This window comes from Oreochromis aureus, linkage group 9 (assembly GCF_013358895.1).
Source record: "Oreochromis aureus strain Israel breed Guangdong linkage group 9, ZZ_aureus, whole genome shotgun sequence".
Taxonomy (NCBI): domain Eukaryota; kingdom Metazoa; phylum Chordata; class Actinopteri; order Cichliformes; family Cichlidae; genus Oreochromis; species Oreochromis aureus.
In genome coordinates this window covers 34962798-34982210 of record NC_052950.1, presented here as the reverse complement: position 1 = coordinate 34982210, position 19413 = coordinate 34962798, and the positions used below count along the sequence as shown (strand labels likewise).

At 42.0% G+C, this 19413-nt stretch overlaps 2 protein-coding genes across 4 annotated transcripts in view; one reads left to right on the top strand and one right to left on the bottom strand.

Annotated features, from left to right (window-relative positions):
- The window catches only part of LOC120441926 (gastrula zinc finger protein XlCGF26.1-like), a 41235-nt gene extending 39345 nt beyond the window's left edge, over window positions 1-1890 (bottom strand). For 2 of the 3 annotated variants that reach the window (XM_039617474.1, XM_039617473.1), the window contains exons 1-2: window positions 1731-1890; window positions 1237-1422 (exon numbers count right to left, since the gene is read on the bottom strand). The gene's annotated coding sequence lies outside the window, so the exon portion shown is untranslated. The remainder of the gene's footprint in view (window positions 1-1236; window positions 1423-1730) is intronic. The other variant, XR_005614388.1, reaches the window with a different exon arrangement.
- A 7703-nt stretch (window positions 1891-9593) lies between these two features.
- LOC120441806 (zinc finger protein 271-like) lies at window positions 9594-18259 on the top strand. The gene is made up of 4 exons (XM_039617229.1): window positions 9594-9667; window positions 11858-11955; window positions 15856-16620; window positions 17487-18259. The coding sequence occupies exons 2-4, from the start codon at window positions 11938-11940 to the stop codon at window positions 18180-18182; spliced, it is 1479 nt and encodes a 492-aa protein (XP_039473163.1). The 5' UTR covers window positions 9594-9667; window positions 11858-11937; the 3' UTR covers window positions 18183-18259.
- The last annotated feature ends 1154 nt before the right edge of the window (window positions 18260-19413 follow it).

The following is a 19413-nucleotide window of genomic DNA, read 5'->3' as shown; positions in this document are numbered from 1 at the left end:
TGTACTACTTGGACACTAAAGTGCCCCTCCAATGAGATGACGGTGCCAGAAGTGGCCCACGGCTCATTTGAGTTTGAGACCCTGGTCTACAGCATTCTACCCCCCAAGGACACGTAGTCTAATGCCTTTATTTTTCAGGGCCATGCCAACTTAATACTACACTATATGGTTATATGGAATTTTAATTAATATAACTGCAATATCTCAACTCCTCCTCCCTGGAGATAAGGAGAAGGAGTCTCACTATCTGGCTAATGTCTCATGGTGCCTGGGAGTGTCAGTCCAACTCACTCACAATACCCATCTGTGTGTGTGGAATAACCTGTGAAATACATATTTGATGTTTTCCTGTATGTAGAACAAAATCACACAAAATGTACTATAGATATTACTAAAGTGATATTGTCAAAACATATGATCAACACATAAAATAAAGAAATCTCCATCACAACAGTTAACAGCTTACACAAGAAAAGACGTCAGAAAGAATATGAAAGAAGAGAAGTGGAAAAGGAAAACAGAGCATTTTTAATGAGGTCATGCTGAGCCTCTTGTCCCGATTGTTTTATGTTGGGCTGAGAACAAACAACCAATACTCACATCAGGTCCAGTCAACAACAATTATGTATTAAGCACATATGTGGGAGACGTACACGATACCACCCTCAGTGTAGTCCAGTAGATCTCAAAGAGGAAGGACGAGAACTTCTTTATTTAAAGGGTTGTACACGCCCAAGATGCGTGAGCAAGTTACATATCATGCATCAGCGACAGTTAGCTGCATCTCCTTTTTACAACACTTAGAATGCTGTTTCGAGACCCTTTCACCCCCAGCTGTCTCCTGTTGTTTGTTATGAGGCCCGTGATCGTGTACGCCACATCCTGAGTACATCCTGTTCTAACCGCCCCTGTGCAGGCACGTATGCAGTTACAAGCAAAACACTTCTTTTAATGTGTTTTAGTTTAAATATTATTTTGCTTCTTGACTGACTGACACTTACTGAAATACTGCTACATGTATATTTCCCACAGTCTCCACATAGATCACTCCACAGACATCACCTTCATATGAAGGGAAACAGAGAGTTTATCTCAAATGATAAAACATTGACGTACTGAGGCAGACAAACAGAGAGGCTAAACAGAAGGCAGAAATCAAACCAAAATGAGCTAAGAGAGAGAGACCCTGTAGAAAATGATAAAGTTAAGCAACCAATGTAGTTATAACTGACTTACTCTGGATCTCCTCTCAGACTCAGGAGGGGGCGAGCGGGCCGGCTTTGTAGTTGGAGTCGGACCAGCAGAGACAATGGGCTCACTGACCTCCACTCCCCAAGTCAGTCACCACGAGGACAAGTTCTTTGTTTAGAGATGATTTAATCCAAGCTCACCAACAACATCACTCAGCTGTCCTCGTCAGAACTAATAAAATAAAAGCAGTTACATTCAGAGACGTCAGTTTACTAAACATAAAAATATTGCTCTTTTAGTCTCGTTCACATATTCTGTGAAAATTAAATGACTTAAATCATCACGTGGTTTACAAAAACACTTTTTTTTTCTTTTTCTTTTTTTAATCAAAGTCAGCAAACAATTGCGCATCCAGAAATAACTGTTTTATCTCGTTTGACATGGAAACTTAAAACTACAAAGACACACTGAACGCACCTTCCTACCAGCTGTAACCTAACAGGAGAACGTACGTTCGTCTTCGCAGCTGCAATACATACCTGACAAAAAGCCGTTCATCGATTAGATTTAACACGACGCTTCTCCACAATACTTTGAAACGGGTTCTTCAAAAAGTGCCCATTTTTAAAACGGTGGAAAGACACAGCAAAGAGCACAGTACGCACACCCCTTCTTCTTCGTCTCCTCCCCCTGCTTCTTCGTCTTCTTTCTTTTTTTTAACAAAACTTTATTCAAACATCAGCACAATACAAACTAGAATTAAACAGTACTATATTAAAGGTGTTATGCTTACAAAAAATTGTATACAATAAACAAACAAATAAACATTATTCAGAACCTACAGGGGGAACCTGCTAGGGGGAAAAGTTTAACTGATTAAAGCAAAGAATGATTGAAGGATCTTCATTTCTTTTACACACAACCATAGTTTTTATAACTTTTGGATTAGTAGAGTTCTTAATTGAATTAAGATATTGCACAAGCTCATAGGAAAATACATAAAAAGAGGGATGTCTTCCTAAACATTTGGATTTGTGAACATGACATTTAGCCATTAAGATTAACAAGTTAATCACATATCTGTTGTAAATGTTGAAATGTGTTTGGTGTTTGTGTAGACCAAATAATAAATAGTTCCAAAACAGTACAAATCCTTTAAATAGATTTTCTGAGATAAAAACACATAATCTCTGCCAAAAGTCTTGCACAAGGTTACAAAACGAAAAAAGATGCAGAGTAGATTCCTTGCACTTTTGACAAAAGCTACAGTTTGCATCAATGTCTAAATTGAATATGCTTTGAAGATAATCTTTAGCTGGGTAAATTCTGTGTATTAATTTATAATAAATGTCTTTAACTTTGTTGGTAATTAAAAACTGATTAGTTAGATTAGAAATAAAGATCTGATAGATTTATTGTTGTTTATAGAATGCTTAGAAAAGCATATCTTCCAACAAAAGTTTGTATTAAAGATGCCAACGGCCTGTGGAATGAAGTGATATTAGGTTTATTCTTAAAAAGCATTAAAACCTGTGATGATATTGAGCCAAATACTTTTGTATAATCATCACGATTTATAGCTAAATTGAAATGTAGACAAAATTCTTCATAGGAGAAAAGCATACCATTGGAATTGAAAAATTGGTTGACTAAAACAATATTATTCCTAAACCAACATCCTAAGAAGAGAGATTTTCTTCTAAATAAGATATCCTTGTTATTCCAGATATAATAACTGTGTGGAATAAGTTATGCTTCTAAATAAGAGTCCATGTTAAAAAAGCTTGGCGATGAAATGCAGAGATTTTTATAGGGATTTCATCACTATTAAAATTACAAGTAAGGAAAAAATCAGCACCATCTTCCTTAGCAAACATGTACATAGGTATAGTATTCCAAATGGATGTAGGATTAGTAATTAGATTTTTGAACCAATTTATTTTGAATGTGTTATTTAGAGTGTTAAAATCTAACACATTAAGTTCTCCATTGACACAGGAGTTCATAAGAACTGTTTTTTTTCAATTAGTGTGTCCTATTTTTCCAAATAAAGTTGAAAAGTAACTTATCAACCTCTTTTATGAGTTTATTATCAAGGTGAAATGCCAATGCAGCGTATGTAAGACGAGAGATGCCTTCTGCTTTAGTTATTAATACTCTGCCTTTTAACGACAAATCTCTTAAGAGCCACTGAGTAAATCTGTGTTTGAGTTTCTCTAGAATAAGATAAAAATTTTGATCAATTCTTCTTTCCTGGTTTTTGGTTATTATGATACCTAAATAACAAACTTCTTGTTTTATTGGAAGGTTACACAAAGTCGGTTAGGTAAAATTAGAGCAAATATTTTATAATCATTATTTAATAAGCTATTTGGTCTTATATTATCAATCATTAAGAGGTCCTTATTTGGCTTCTGAAACAACGTGGTCAAACCTTGATTCATCGTAGTGGGAAGTTGTTGGTTTCCTATGCTTCCTGCGAAAACCTCAAGATGAAAGGGAGACAACTCTTCAGAAAAAGTTTTATATAATTCTGCAGTATGATCATCTGTGCCTGGAGATGTATTATTTTTAATAGCCCAATTGCATCTTTGACTTCTTCCAATGAGACAGGTAGATCACATAATATAGAATCTTCTTGGCTGACAGATTTAACATTCAGCGATTCTAAGATCTGAAGGTGATCTGAAGCTTCCTGAGAAAATGTACAGCTATAAAGTTCCTTATAGAAATGACTACAGAGTTTAGAGATTAATCTGTAATCCTCTGTTACCACATTTATCATTAATCTGCTAATGTTATGCTTGAGGTTTTCTTTTCTAAGCTGAAGAAATAATAGGAATTGCGCTCACCTTCTTCAAGCCATTTAGATCTGGATCTGATAAAGGCTCCTTTTGCTCTGTCTGTGTTAGGTGTTGGGTTTTAGTGATGTGGTGTTTTTGTTTGTGTGTGTTTTTGGTGCCTCCCTTTTTGTATAGGTAGGCGGGGCAGTGAGTCACTGAACCTGGCGCACCTGTTACTCATCAGATGCTCTCTTCAGAAGTGTTTTTAGGAGCTACCTGACAGAAGATTAGTGTCGGAGTATTGGCGTTTTTGGAGTTTGGAAATTCTGCCCTGCCTGTTGGAGCCCTCGGATTACTTTGGTGTCTGTAAGGAGTTTTTGTTTCCTCCCTAGGATTTTGGCCTCGACTGTTTTGCCTAGCCTGGAGGTTTTGGGCTCCAAACTGTGCCAAGTAAGCTCTCCAACTCTCTGTAAAGTTTTAAGCTTTTTTCGGTTAACGGGCGAGACCCTCCTAATTCTCCTCCCTCTCCTTTTTCTAGATCGAGTGCACTGCTTATGTGTATTTTCGTCACTAGCACGTCCTGGCTCCGCGTCCTCATTCACACACGTTGTACATATGTTGTCCTTGTAAATATCCCCCTCACTGTAAATAAACTGCCTTCACTGCAACTCTGCCTCCGTGCGTTCTGCTTCTTGGGTCCATCAGCTTTTGTCCTAACAGAATACTCCGACCAACACATTTATGGACCCAGCAGAACATACGGACGCCGCTACCGGCGATTTGCTTTCAAAACACGAGGAATCACTGTCCAGGTTGGCTAAACAGTTTCAGCAATCTGAACAGTGGGCGGGTCGGGTTAACGACACCTTGACCGCCATTCAGGCGACACTCGCTCGGTTAGCTCCCCCGGCTGCCTCCAGCGAGCCATCCTCTCCTCCCATTCCCCCCAGTCAGCCACCTGTGGGTTCGGTTCGCGATCCGGCTCCCCCGGCTTTGACTCCGTGCTCAGGAGAGCTGGGTCGGTGTGGAGGGTTTTTGATCCAGGTCTCACTTTTGTTTCGACGTTTCCCTCAGACATATTCGGATGATGCCTCTAAAATATCTTTTGTTATAGGCTCTCTCCGGGATCGTGCTCTGAGTTGGGCCGAATCGTACCTTGCTCTCCATCCACTTGAGACAATTTCCTATGCCCAATTTATTCGTGATCTTAAGGCCGTTTTTCACCATCCCCTGCGCGCCGATGAAGCCGCACGGCAGCTGTCTGGGCTGCGGCAGGGCAGTCAGTCGGTGGCCGAATTCTCCATCAATTTCCGCGTTAAAGCCGCTGAGACAGGTTGGGCGGATAATGCGCTGCACGGGGCATTTGTTAATTGTTTAACAGAACGCATGAAGGATGAGCTCGCTACTCGCGATGAACCTGAAGATTTTGAAGCTCTAGTGGACCTGGCTATTCGCATCGATAATCGGCTGCGCGAAAGAGAAAGGGAGAAAGACAGAGGGGGGCGAACCCGTGGTAACCAGGGAGGGAATGTGCCCGTGCGCACTGAGTTTCCGGCTTCTCATCCTTCTCACTGTCCGGCTCGTGCTGACTCGCCTCCCGCTGACAATTTAGAGGAGCCCATGCAGTTGGGTCGCGCTAAACTCACCCCGGTTGAGCGTCGTAGGAGGTTTGAGGGACGGCTATGCCTGTATTGTGGCCGTTCGGGCCATTTTGTCGCCTCTTGTCCGGCTTTGTCAGGCGGTGCCCATCAGTAACTCTGGGGTACTGATGGGTGACGTTTCCTCTCCTTCCCAGGCCCCTCGCATGCTACTCCCTGCTGTCATTCACGTGCCCGCCAGGTCTCACTCCACTCATGCGCTTTTAGATACCGGTGCAGAACAAAATCTGATTGATCGTGACCTTGTGCGCCTTCTCGGCATTCGTTTGTGTCCACTGGACGTTCCCGTGCCTGTCACCCTGGCGTTCGGCGTATGGTTTCTCTTTTGCGGCGCTCCTTTTGGTGGCCCTCTTTACAGACTGATGCCCGTGATTATGTGCTCGCCAGAAGCCTGTGCGCGCAATAAGAGCCGCCATCAGGCCTCTTGCGGGCAGTTGCATCCCCTGCCCGCCCCGGGCGGCCCTGGTCACACATTGCCGTGGATTTTGTTACCGGTCTGCCGCGCTCCGCCTCTCACTCGGTTGTTTTGACCATTGTGGATAGGTTCTCCAAAGCTGCGCATTTTGTGCCCTTGCCTAAGCTCCCCTCGGCCCTGGAGACCGCCCGTTTGCTTGTTGATCATGTTTTTCGTTGCACGGGATCCCCCAGGACATTGTGTCGGATCGGGGTCCTCAGTTTGTTTCCCGTGTGTGGAAGGCGTTTTGTTCTGCTCTGGGGGTTGGGGCGAGCCTTTCTTCTGGCTATCATCCTCAATCTAATGGTCAGACTGAAAGGGCTAACCAACAGCTGGAAGCTTCCTTCGCTGTGCCGTCTCGCCTGATCCTGCTTCTTGGAGTTCCCACCTTTCCTGGATTGAATACGCCTACAACTCGCTCACCTCAGCAGCCACCGGCTTTTCGCCTTTGAGATTTGCCTTGGATATCAACCGCCGCTGTTTCCCTCTCAGGAGGGGAGATTGCCGCGTTCCTGCGGTGCGGGATCACTTGCAGCGCAGTAGGAGGATTTGGCGTGCGGCCAGGGCGGCGCTTCTCCAAACTACAACACGGACTTGCCGCACCCCGATCGGAGGAGGACACTGGCACCCCAATATGCCGTGGGACAGCGGGTGTGGTTGTCCTCTGCGAACATTCCGCTCAAGTCCATGTCCCGGAAATTGGCCCTCGCTTTTGGGCCCCTTCACTGTTCGGGCGCATCATCAATCCTGTGTCGGTGCGGCTGCAGCTGCCTGCGTCGATGACGGTTCATCCCACGTCCCACGTCTCCCAGCTTAAACCGGTGTCCAGTAGCCCGCTGTGCCCACCTGCCGGACCCCCTCCGCCCGCCAGGGTGGTGGATGATGCTCCTGCTTATTCGGTTCGTCAACTGTTGGATGTGCGTCGTCGGGGACGCGGCTACCAGTTCTTGGTTGACTGGGAGGGGTACGGCCCGGAGGAACGGGCCTGGATCCCTGGTTCTCTTGTTTTGGACCCTGGTCTTATTGCAGACTTTTATAGGAGACATCCTGACAAGCCTGGTGGGCCGCCGGGAGGCGTCCCTTGAAGGGGGGGTACTGTTAGGTGTTGGGTTTTAGTGATGTGGTGTTTTTGTTTGTATGTGTTTTTGGTGCCTCCCTTTTTGTATAGGTAGGCGGGGCAGTGAGTCACTGAACCTGGCGCACCTGTTACTCATCAGATGCTCTCTTCAGAAGTGTTTTTAGGAGCTACCTGACAGAAGATTAGTGTCGGAGTATTGGCGTTTTTGGAGTTTGGAAATTCTGCCCTGCCTGTTGGAGCCCTCGGATTACTTTGGTGTCTGTAAGGAGTTTTTGTTTCCTCCCTAGGATTTTGGCCTCGACTGTTTTGCCTAGCCTGGAGGTTTTGGGCTCCAAACTGTGCCAAGTAAGCTCTCCAACTCTCTGTAAAGTTTTAAGCTTTTTTCGGTTAACGGGCGAGACCCTCCTAATTCTCCTCCCTCTCCTTTTTCTAGATCGAGTGCACTGCTTATGTGTATTTTCGTCACTAGCACGTCCTGGCTCCGCGTCCTCATTCACACACGTTGTACATATGTTGTCCTTGTAAATATCTCCCCCCCTCACTGTAAATAAACTGCCTTCACTGCAACTCTGCCTCCGTGCGTTCTGCTTCTTGGGTCCATCAGCTTTTGTCCTAACAGTCTGAGTATGAGCCATCTAATTTATCTTGTAATTTAGCAAGGTTCAATTTATCCTCTTCAGTTAGTGTCAATTTGAGAGATTGTATTTTCTTCCTCTAATCTTTGTGATTTCTCATTAAGGCTGCCAACCTTCCTTAAATATTTGCCAATTCCCAGAAATTCCCAGTTTTTTCCAAACTTTAGATTTTCTTGAGCTATAGGTCAATAGTTTGAGATCAGTTCTCCAGGAGCCTTTTTCACAATGTCTTTCTGTAATAATGAGCTGCTGAGTTTCCAATATGTAGATTTAACAACAGAAGATTTAGGAAAGGAAGATAAATTTATCTTATGCGGCTTTATGATCTGTTGCTGGCGAAGACCATGCACCTACACCTATGCTATCGCTATCAAAACTTTCCGAAAGAAAAAAGGAAAAAAAAAAAAAAAAAACTTTCCGAAAGAAAGGGACAAAGAAATGAAAAAATACGTTATTGGAATGGGGTAGAGATGGCACGATACCACTTTTCAGTGTCCGATACCGATTCCAATATCATAAATTTGGATATCTGCCGATACCGATATGAATCCAATATAGCGTATTTTGTAATCAATAAAACTGTTTTTTATAAATATCTTGGTGCTTTTTTTTTACAAGTTCATACTCAAGTTTTAAAAAACAAGAGACTAAAGCTATTCTGTTATACCTGTATGCAAAAATTACACTCCACCCAAAACATTTTATAGTTCAGCAATACTGATCAATCTAATACATTTAAACATACACCATCCTCCCTATTCTGGTATTTTAAAGAGTACTTTCCTGCCTAACTAAAAGGGTTGCCAACTCCCAGCAAAAATATTAGGGAACCACTCCCCTTAATCGATGTAATCAACTTTAATTTAATGCAAGTGTAAAACAAATGCACAGAAATCACTTATTTTTCAACAATAATTAAATAGATTCAACATCTTTCTTCAACAGAATTGCAGACTGCACAGATGCACCTATAGAAGTACTATAGGTTACTAGGGTGTATATTAGACTTATTAGTTACTATATACAATAATGGATTTCTATACATTTAATCAGATGACCACTTTTGTTGTAAGATTCAGATAATTATTTATTCAAAGTTTTTAAATGACATAACAAAGAAAAATATTTCTTTGTGCCCCCCTTTCCCTGTTAATGCCCAACCTGGCCCCTGACAAAACTTTACTAGACCCGCCCCTGGACAGTTACCAGCCGTCAGCTATGTAGAAAAGGATCCTGCTGTTATTTGTCTCTCAAAAACAGCTCATAACTTCTCTTCAACTCATTCATGTCACCTAAAAGGTAAACCTGTTTCTCCATCACCTGTTCAGCTCTGTGAATGAGTGAATGAGAGAAGTAGCTGCAACTGCGCAGCAAAGACAGAATAACTCCTGCTTTGTGTCTATTTTTTAATTCTAGCTGAAGTACCGGACAAATCGCTTCCTTTTCACCTCAATATGGAACTCCGATGGCCAATCCAGCTGGGGCTCAATATATCAGTTGTTAAGCTTAACGTGGAAATACTATGCAAACATTCAGGGATGAACTTACACACTTGCTTTACTTCTCCGTGATAGTTTTCCCCGAGATGAAATGCCGCGGTTAGGAAGCATGTAGCGAGGCTCTATCTATCTATCTATCTGTCTATCTGTCTGTCTGTAAAGTGATCAGGAAAAGGGGATAGGAGGGACTTCTTTTTGGTGCTTTCCCTCAACTCTCCCCCGTCTGCGCTACTGGCTTCGTGTCAGGTGGAATACGCCGGAAATGGGATGGGTCTACAGATAACCACGTGGGTTTCTGCTCCCTGATCTATTTCCTGTGTCTGGAAGGAATTCCAGCTTCATCCCTTCTCTCGGTTTGTGGGTTCTAAGGTAAGAACTGAGCAAACTTTAATGTCAGTTCAGTTAGTCTTGGGTAGATCCTGAATGTGCAAAGCGTGAAACACCGCAACATCCGACCCGTCTGAAATAATCAGAAACCCATCTCCACATTGACACCTACTGGCCATTTCGGCTACCATTACATGTTGATGGATGCTGCTGAGTGACGCAGACGAGCCCTGCACAACCCCAGCAAACTACTTATTATACCAGACTTTCAGTACATGCGGTCAACACGTTTTGGAGAAATCCCGCAAAACAAGGAAAGAAAAATACTAAGACGGTTAACGACAGTAAACTGTGTGCTTCAGCAAAATATTCCATCTTTTATCGTTTGTGTTGCTCAGAATAAATCTATTTAGAAGTCAGTTTATGACGCGAAACACACAAAGAAATGACTGCTGTGTTTACTGTAATAAGCACACAGGTTTACAGCTGGTTTTGCAACGTTGCATGTGTTTGGTTGACTTTTAGCTTTCTGTCAGTTCGTGTCATCGGCTTTGTTCTACACACTGCCAATAAAAGCCAGACGCTGGCGTAGATAATTCCGACAGATCGTCAATTTCACGCACATCTTTAAATCCTCTTCTGCTCAGCAGCCTCTGGACACGAGGAAATCTTCCTGTACTTCACACTGCTGTGGATTTTCCACAGTGAATCTGTCCTTTTATTTATGAGATATTCACACCGGAAGCGCATATTCTTCACGGCTGCGCAGCGCGTGAGTAACGGGTTAGCGTGACAATGACGTCAACCGATTCGGCAATTTCTTTTCAGGTGAAAGTAGAAAAAAGAGCGGATGGAGTCCGAGCTGAATATTTTATCCTGTGTTGTTTAAAAGCAGAGGCGCGTTTATTCAGAGATCTGAATGAATACAGCGCAGTGTGTCGCTCTCTCTCCCTCTCTGCTGATGGGAGTCAATGGAGCTCACCATGCACTCTTTGTCTCTCGCTTTCTGTCAAGTAACCGTAGCCATTCAAATATATTTATATATTATTTATATAGCTCCATCATTTTGACTTGATTACGCCAAAGGTTTAAGCCCTGGTCACGTGACCTGGGTGTCGCGATCCACGCTTCGGAAGCTGGACGCTGCTCACTGCTGCAGGTCTCCTGCCGTTTATGGTTTTCACGCTGAAGGAGAACAAACTGAGGAGCAGAGGAGACAAAAGGAGCGCTGACCGCGATCACTGCAGCTCTTTTTAAAGGTCGACTCTCTAAAAACATCTGCGCATCTACAACGTTGTGTACGGCTCATTGTGTGGAGGCAAGTAGGAGAAATGTGTTATCATAAACACTCTCGTGTCTTTTTTTATTCCCTTTAAAGACTTAGATGCTTAGATTATAAAATATAGCACAGGTTATGTGGTAATACTGTACAGACACGTTTCTACATGTATATGGCTACTAAACACATAAAATAATAGGCTGGTTTTCAGGAGGTTATTAAGCGTGGTAACTGAATCCTACTGGACTGCAGCCGGGAGTGATTCAGGATTTCAGGTTTGTTTTCACAAAATACACAGGCGTTCACATCCAGATTACACTTCAGTTGTGTGATCAGTTGGGCAGATCTCATATATGATTTTTGAAGCTTGCTTCTTTTACTTAAAGAGGAAGGGGAAGATAAATTTATTTTCTCTCAATAACTTTGACATCCTCACTCTTTAATTATTTTAGAATAGTTTGTTTTAACTTGGTAGGGATAAATTGATCACCTTGTTTGTGCACCTGCTGTCACAAACGTCAGTTCTGAAGCTATAATGGGGCACCAAAGTGCAGTTATTCTGTGTATACCTGTTAAGACTTTTGGTTTGATTGGATTTAACCTTCCCTTCTCAAATATTTCCATCTTGCTTTGACTGCAGTTGTAACAACATTGATTCCAGCAGGATTTGTAAAAAAAAAAAAAATTTTGATGGACACACAGAGCTGGACAGCTTTTATTCTGAGGGTTTGGACAGAGTCTGTGTGTGTCTGCATTCACTATGTTCCTCTAATAGAAAATCAATGTGCAGATGTTTATTCCTGCAGTGACTGCTGTTCTTCAGCCTGCAGAAACCATCCTGCAGCTGCTGGAACAAGTCAATCTTCTTAATGTTAATTTGCATAGGTTCTTTTTTTTTCAAGGATCAAAATGGTTGCCTGACAAAAATGTGTCTTTGTGTCCCACCTTTTCAGCAGGAGGAGAAGAGTCTGACGGAGCAGCAGAGGAACATTTTCATCCACCTGGACTCAGCTGAGTCACTACAGAGGAAACAATGAGTTCAACACAAAAGGTCAGCACAATATCACTGCTAAGCTACAATTATAACTATGTGCACTTTATCGGCTGCTGTTGGTTTTATTACGGTCTCAGGTAACATCAGGCTTAGTGTTGTTATTCTTTCTCAACCTCAGTTTATTCACACATAGAGAATCTCTGAAATCAAAACAAGACAAAAAGATCAGATTTTAATAAGACACGGGAACAAAAACATCAATCAATTAAACAATAATTTTTAAAGCATTTTTTAATTATGGCTCTCTTGTCCTGCATTTCTGCTCATATGTAATTTAGATAAAAGGAGATCATGTTGAAGTCACACTGGTGACACCAGGTCGGCCACCATTTGCACCGGCCCCTCCCTCTGCTGGCCCAGTCCTGGGTCTGCCGTGCCTCCCGTCCTGGGTTTCGGCACCACTGTGAATGACCACGGCAGACCCGGTGACATTACCATGCTTTGCAGCATTCTTCATTAGCACACACATGGTTGTTGTTCACAATGCACACAGAGTTGCAGCTCTTCCGCTGCCAGCTCAACATTACCACAACCACAAGACTCAGTACAATATTTAAGTTGGCGGGGCATGATTACGGATGCCGTGCAGGTGCGTCTGCCTTCCCTGCACGGCACTGCAGGCCACGCCCCTCCACATGGAAAGTATCTCACTTTTCTGTGGGTCAACAGACTCCAACTCTACTGTCTACTGTAGCTAGTGGCAGTCGTATTTAGGGCTGTGCGATATAACAAAATCTCATATCCCGATATAAGAATTCTATCGTCCGATAACGATATAAATCACAAAAATGTAACATTTTCTGTAAATTCTGTGAATCTCGTGCAGCTCGACTTGCGGGAAGTGTTTCCAGCTGGGCATCGCGTACCTGGAGTCGAGTGTTTTAACTGATCCATGAAACGATACATTTTTAGACATAAGTTGTAACGGCCGCCGTTTTCTTTGTTAGTATTTATTACACGGCGTGCTGCGGGGAAAAGCCTGTTCTAACGTTTGAGTCTAAGGTTTATTTTTTAGCTCTTTTTTGCTTCTCATCTGTAAAAACTCTTTCACGTGATTCAGTTTATTTTGAAAAGTCTCAACAGGATCTTGAGCTTTATTGTGAAAGGTGTATGTGGAACATAAACAAGCAGACACGCCGTGGTTTTACCATCGTTGTTGCTAACGACAACGCATAAAAACAAGTGCTTGTCCGTCCATAGTGTGGTTATATTAAATATAAGAGAAAGAGGAAACTTTAAGAAATTAATATAGCCGCTACAGTGACCATCAAAATGATGAAAAAATATTGCCGTAAACAGTTTATTTTGCGACACCACGAAACAAACGATAGCGTAAAATGAAACGATAGACGTTTTTATATCGTCATCCGATATATATCGTTATATCGAACAGCCCTAGTCCTATTTGTGCTCTCTCTCCGTTGAATGAGAAATACCATGGAGAGACTGCTTTTTGTTTATTGTCAGAAATGATGTAAAGTGGCTCTTTAAAGTTTGGGCGCAGCATGCATGTTTGTCACTATCTGCTTATTTAAAACCTATGATGCACAAACAGAAACAAACAAAAGCCTTTAGACTATTCTTCATGGTAAACAGCAGGTCATTGTGCTCAATTCTGTATAAATTAACATATTTTGAAAGACAAACTTTTTTCTAACAAATGAATTTATAACAGAGCATCAGTGATGTTTGGAAGTGAGATGATCTCTCAATATTTTTTTTAGTATAGACAAACAATCAGCAGCTTAATAACAAAATAAAGTAAATGGTGATGAAAGCTGAACTTCCTCTGAGTCACAGGAAGGACTCAGTTGATGTTGTTCTCTTGTTATGATTATTTATTGTAATTATAAAATATGGAAAATACTGAAAAACAAAGAGTTATTTCCAACATGACAGAGTGTTGGCTAACTTAGACTTATGTGGTCAATCTTCGTATGTTAAATTATAAGCTCTACATAAGCAGTCAACGTCGTTGCCAGCATTTATGTTTGTGGGTGTCCTGGTGTTTTATCCGGGTGTTTTATTCCCCCCCTGTATCCTGTTTGTTGTGGCCATTTTTTTTTAGGAGAAACAATATTTGTCTTCTTTGGACATTCTCGTGTGTTCAGTACTTTCCTCAACGAATGTGTCCTTTTATTGATGCTGAGATTAACATTTCTTATATTGAGACCTTGAATTAACTGTACTAGAGAGGCCAGTCACAGTTGTTGCCATAGTTACATGGCACCTGCAGTCAAATCTGCGTGAGTAAATTGATACAGGGACACCAAGTGCTGGTGTTTTGTTAAATTAAAATACTCTGGGAATGCTCTATATTTCACTGGGCTCATCTAATGCATCATAATCCTGATATACCATCGTTCCCTCGAAGCTGGACAGGAAACTCTAGGACTGAGCAGCTCCCTCTGCAGCTGGATCCTTAACTTTCTGTCTGACAGACGCCAAGTGGTCAGACCTCATCCCCCATCACACCGAACACTGGTGCTCCACAGGAGTGTGTACTGAGCCCTCTCCTGTACTAACTCTACAACTACGACTGCAAGGCCACTAACAGCTCCAACATCATTGTGAAGTTTGCGGACGACACTACAGTGGTGGGTCTTATCACCAACGGTGATGAGACGGCTTACAGGGAGGAGGTCAGCGCCCTGACCCACTGGTGTCAAGACAACCATCTCACCCTCAACGTCGCAAAGACAAAGGAGTTGATAGTGGACTTCCGGAGGTGCAGAGAAGTACACACCCCCATCACCATCAACGGCGCCGCTGTGGAGAGAGTGAGCAGCTTCCGCTTCCTTGGTGTACATCTGGCTGAGGATCTTACGTGGTCAGTACACATAAACAAAACAGTGAAGAAGGCGCAGCAGCGCCTCTTCTTTCTCAGGAGACTGAAAAGATTTGGCATGAGCCCCCGCATCCTCAGGACCTTCTATCGCTGTGCCATTGAGAGCATCCTCACTGGATGCATCACCACCTGGTATGGCAACAGCACTGCTTACAACCGCAAAGCTCTCCAGAGAGTAGTGTGGTGCTCTGAACAGATAATTGGAGGTGAGCTTCCCTCCCTCCAAGACATCTACAGGAAGCGGTGCCTGAGGAAAGCGGGGAGGATCATCAAGGACTCCAGTCACCCCAGCCATAAACTGTTCAGACTACTTCCATCAGGAAGGAGGTTCTGCAGCATCCGGTCCCGTACCAGCAGACTGAGAGACAGCTTTTTCCACCAGGCCATCAGACTGCTGAACACTTCATAGACACCTCACCCTCACTACTGGAACTTCAACATTATGCACTCCACACTGTATATAAATGCCACTGTTTTGCACATGTCAACTACCAACCTCTGTATATTTTATATATTTTATTTTATTGTTTACTCTATTTAATTTGTAAAATATGGATACACACACACACACACACATATACACACACGTTGACATACATATTTAGTATACACATTCAGTAATATGCATACACTCTTATATTGTACGTATATTTATTCATATAATTCCCAGATTTAGCCATTCTTATATTTTGCTTGTTCTTATGTTATTGTACTTTGTACACCTCTGTTGCTTGTGAAGCTCGCACACAAGAATTTTACTTACATGTACTGAACCAGTGTACCTGCACATGTGATGTGACAATAAAAGTTATTTGATTTGATTTGATATATGACCAGGACAATCTCTGAAAAATATTCAAGTAGTTCACAGAATTTCTGCTTGAATTCTCATCTGTACTGAACCTCGCCTTACTATAAACATTGTTTTTGACAGCCTTGATTTTGTTTCAACCTTCAGGTTTAAAACTAGTTTGAAGGAGTTTGAAGTTTCGGTTTGTTCCATGACTGCATTTCACTCACTGCATCTGTTTGTATCTCTGTCACTGCAGGACCAACATGGACTGAGAAGTCAGTGCTCTCAGGAGCCCGACAAACCTCACAGAAGAAAGAGAGAGAAAACATACACCTGTGACGAGTGTGGGAAGGATTTTACTGTAAAGTCTAACCTAAGAAGACATCAAGTGATCCACACTGGAGAGAGACCGTTCAGCTGTGACTTGTGTGGAAAATCTTTTAGTTTGAGGAATACCTTAAAGACACACAAACGCATTCACAGTGGAGTTAAACCATTCAAGTGTAACCTGTGTGGAAAGTGTTTTACTCTAAAGAATAACCTAAATAGTCATACGCTCATCCACACTGGAGAGAAACCATTCAGCTGTGACTTGTGTGGAAAACCTTTTAGACAGAAGAGTGGGCTAAAAATTCACCAACTCATCCACAGTGGAGTTAAGGCTTACAAGTGTGATCAGTGCGGTAAATCTTATACTCGCAATGATGCCTTACAGACTCATCAAGTTTCCCACTCTGGAATTAAGGCGTACAGCTGTGACTTTTGTGGGAAAACCTTTAACAACCTTGGACGCCGAAATAAACACCAACGCATTCACACTGGAGAGGATGTGTACTGCTGTGATCAGTGTGACAAATGGTTTACAACATATGCACACTTACAAATCCACAAAATTACCCACACCGAAGAGAGATCCTATAAATGTGACCTGTGTGAGAAGGCTTTTAAATATCCACATTCCCTGAAAGAACACCAACAGATCCACACCAGAAAGAGACTCTACAAGTGCAGTTACTGTGAGGTATGTATTTTTATTTGTATCTTGTCATTTTAGCCTGACTGTTTGGAACAACTCTGCTCATTCAATTGTGTTTGCATGTTAGTAATTCTACTGCATTTAAATGGGACACTGGTTGAGTCATCCAATTTTAGTTTCAGTTGTGAATTTGCTTACATTATCAAAATAAAAATTGCATTTTGTAGTCCTGGTCATTGTTATGTCTACTATTACTACTGGTAGAATTTGTGACAAAGGGCAGCGAGAAGTCCAACACCCACCGGGAGCGAGTCTGACTTGTTGCCGGTTATATAGACTGTTGTTTAAGGATGGAATGGATGGAATTTATGTGTCTGTGTGTGTGTAGTAGGATTCCAACAGTACCATATTCCTATCCTTCTTGTCAGATGGACCCAGCAGTCAGATCTACTTTTGCACTCAGATTTACAGTGGCCTTATTGCTGTATTGCTTCAGAATTGTGTCAGTATTAGAGTGACGTTATTGTGGAATTACTGTGTTTTTATTATAGTCTTGCTTTTATTGGAGTGTTTTTAATCTACCATTGTTGTGGTACCACTGTATTATTACATTGTTATTATCATGGTATAGGATTGGGCAATTTGCTTGACAGTTCAGTCGTTCTGTTGACCCCAGTGGCGTCGCCAGTGAATGAGGGTACCAGTGCCAGGAAGTTGAGAAGTCTCCAGTTTTGGTAGTGATCTGTAACATAACCTAAATGTTATAATTGAAACCATAAAAATGGTGTAGGGACTCTTTTCTTTCTTTCTTTCTTTCTTTCTTTTTTTTTTTTTTTTTTTTTTTTTTTAAGTAACGTTCAGGATAAAAATGTTGAAGCACTGACTTATACTGTCTTTGTGTCTTTGTTTAGAAGCAGAGCGACACCGATGGATCCAGTTCTCAACCCTGTCATCACTGTGGTGGTGGGAAAGACTTTCACTGTGACCTTTGTGGAAAAACTTTCTATCATCAAAGGAACCTAAAAATACATCAACGTGGACATACTGGACAAAAGTTGAACTACTGCAAAAAATGTGGCAGAGGCTTCCCCACACCTAGTGCATTAAAACGCCATGAACTCATTCACAGTGGGGTTAAAAAGCACGTCTGTGACCAGTGTGGGTCATCCTTCACCACTGCAGGTCAGCTTAAAGCACATAAACGAGTCCACACAGGAGAGAAACCATACAAGTGCACATACTGTGACAAAAGCTTCTCACATTCAAATAGCCGTATACTTCATGAACGTACACACATGGAAGGAAACTACAGCTGTGACCAGTGTGACAAAAGCTTCAAGAATCTCAGTTCATACTCCAGACACAAACGATCCCACGCTGTAAATAAACAGTTTCAGTGTGACCAATGTGCAAAAACATTCACTTCATTATCTGCTCTGTGCAAACATCAACATGATCATACAGGGCTGAAATCACTCCCATCATTTGGTCACAGTGAATCCGAAGAGATGAAAATCTCCTCTTCTGGTTGCAGGGAGAGACTTAAAAGCCTTGAGATCAGGCTCCACAGAGTTCAGATGAAATCTCCTGTAAAGGGTGTCAGCTAATATCACAGTTAGATCTGATGAGGTAGTGTTTCTGGGCTTGCAGTGAGTAATGAGTTCAAATATAAGAATCTGCATATATATATATATATATATATATATATATAGTATATATATATATATAAGAATCTGCATATATATATATATATATATATATATATATATATATATAAAAAAACAAGTATTTTTCCTAGAAGCTCTTCATGCTCCAAAATGTCCCAGTTACATTTTAGTCTCTTCCCTTCAAAACAGTAGTATTTGGTGGTAGTAGTACTTGTGTTATAAAGTTGCAGAAATACCTCTTGTGAGTCAGTGAGCGTGCCTGTGTAGCCATTATTTAATTAGGCTGAAGAACTAATTCTTATTTGCATTGGTGGCTTGCAGAAGGAAAAGCCACTTGAAGAAATGGGGTTAAGTTGTAATAGATACATTGTATGACTGAGAACTAATTCTGCATTGATTTTGAATATTCAACATGTGGTGAATACTGAAAGGAAGTGTAAGTCTCACAGCACGTATACTGGCATGTTCAGACTTGCTCATAGAAGGAGGGTGAGTGATAGAGATCCATGGAGATAATCCAATAATCAGTGTTTCGAGAAGATTCAATCGTCCTTCCTCCGAACTCTGTGCAGACCAGACACTCCTGGAAGATGGGATTATACTAAGGATTTGCAGTTGGATTATAAAGCAGAGTGCAGGAGGATTAACCATCACCAAACAAATGCAATCCAAGAAATGGATCTGACTTTTCTACTAAGCTCACTGTACTGTACTGGATTGTAAACAGTGAGGAAATCAGGGGACATCATGGAGTTGGTACTTTGACATCTTTTTTCATCAAACATGCAGGGAACAACAAAACATACAGAGCATCTATGCCTCCCCTTTTCTTCACACCACATTCTGGCTTTGACGCTCCTACTCTGTGCTCTCTTTCACAAGCAGTTTCTGATGCGGCAGAACACGATACTGCACCAGAGTTCCCTTCACCATCAAGCAGCGAGTCAAAGGAGTGACAGGTGTATTGTTCGTACCGCTCCAACTCTGAGCACTATCTGTTTCAGTGCACCTACTTCAGTCAACTGACTACAGGTCAGAAGTGCACGTGGGTGCAGACTAATAAGAAGTGTTGGCACTGTGGCTATGACCACTAGGATGCAAGGTGTTGACTTAAAAGGACGTGAAAGCAATGTAAAGAGACCCACCTGGATGGCCTCTTATGCTGTGAATG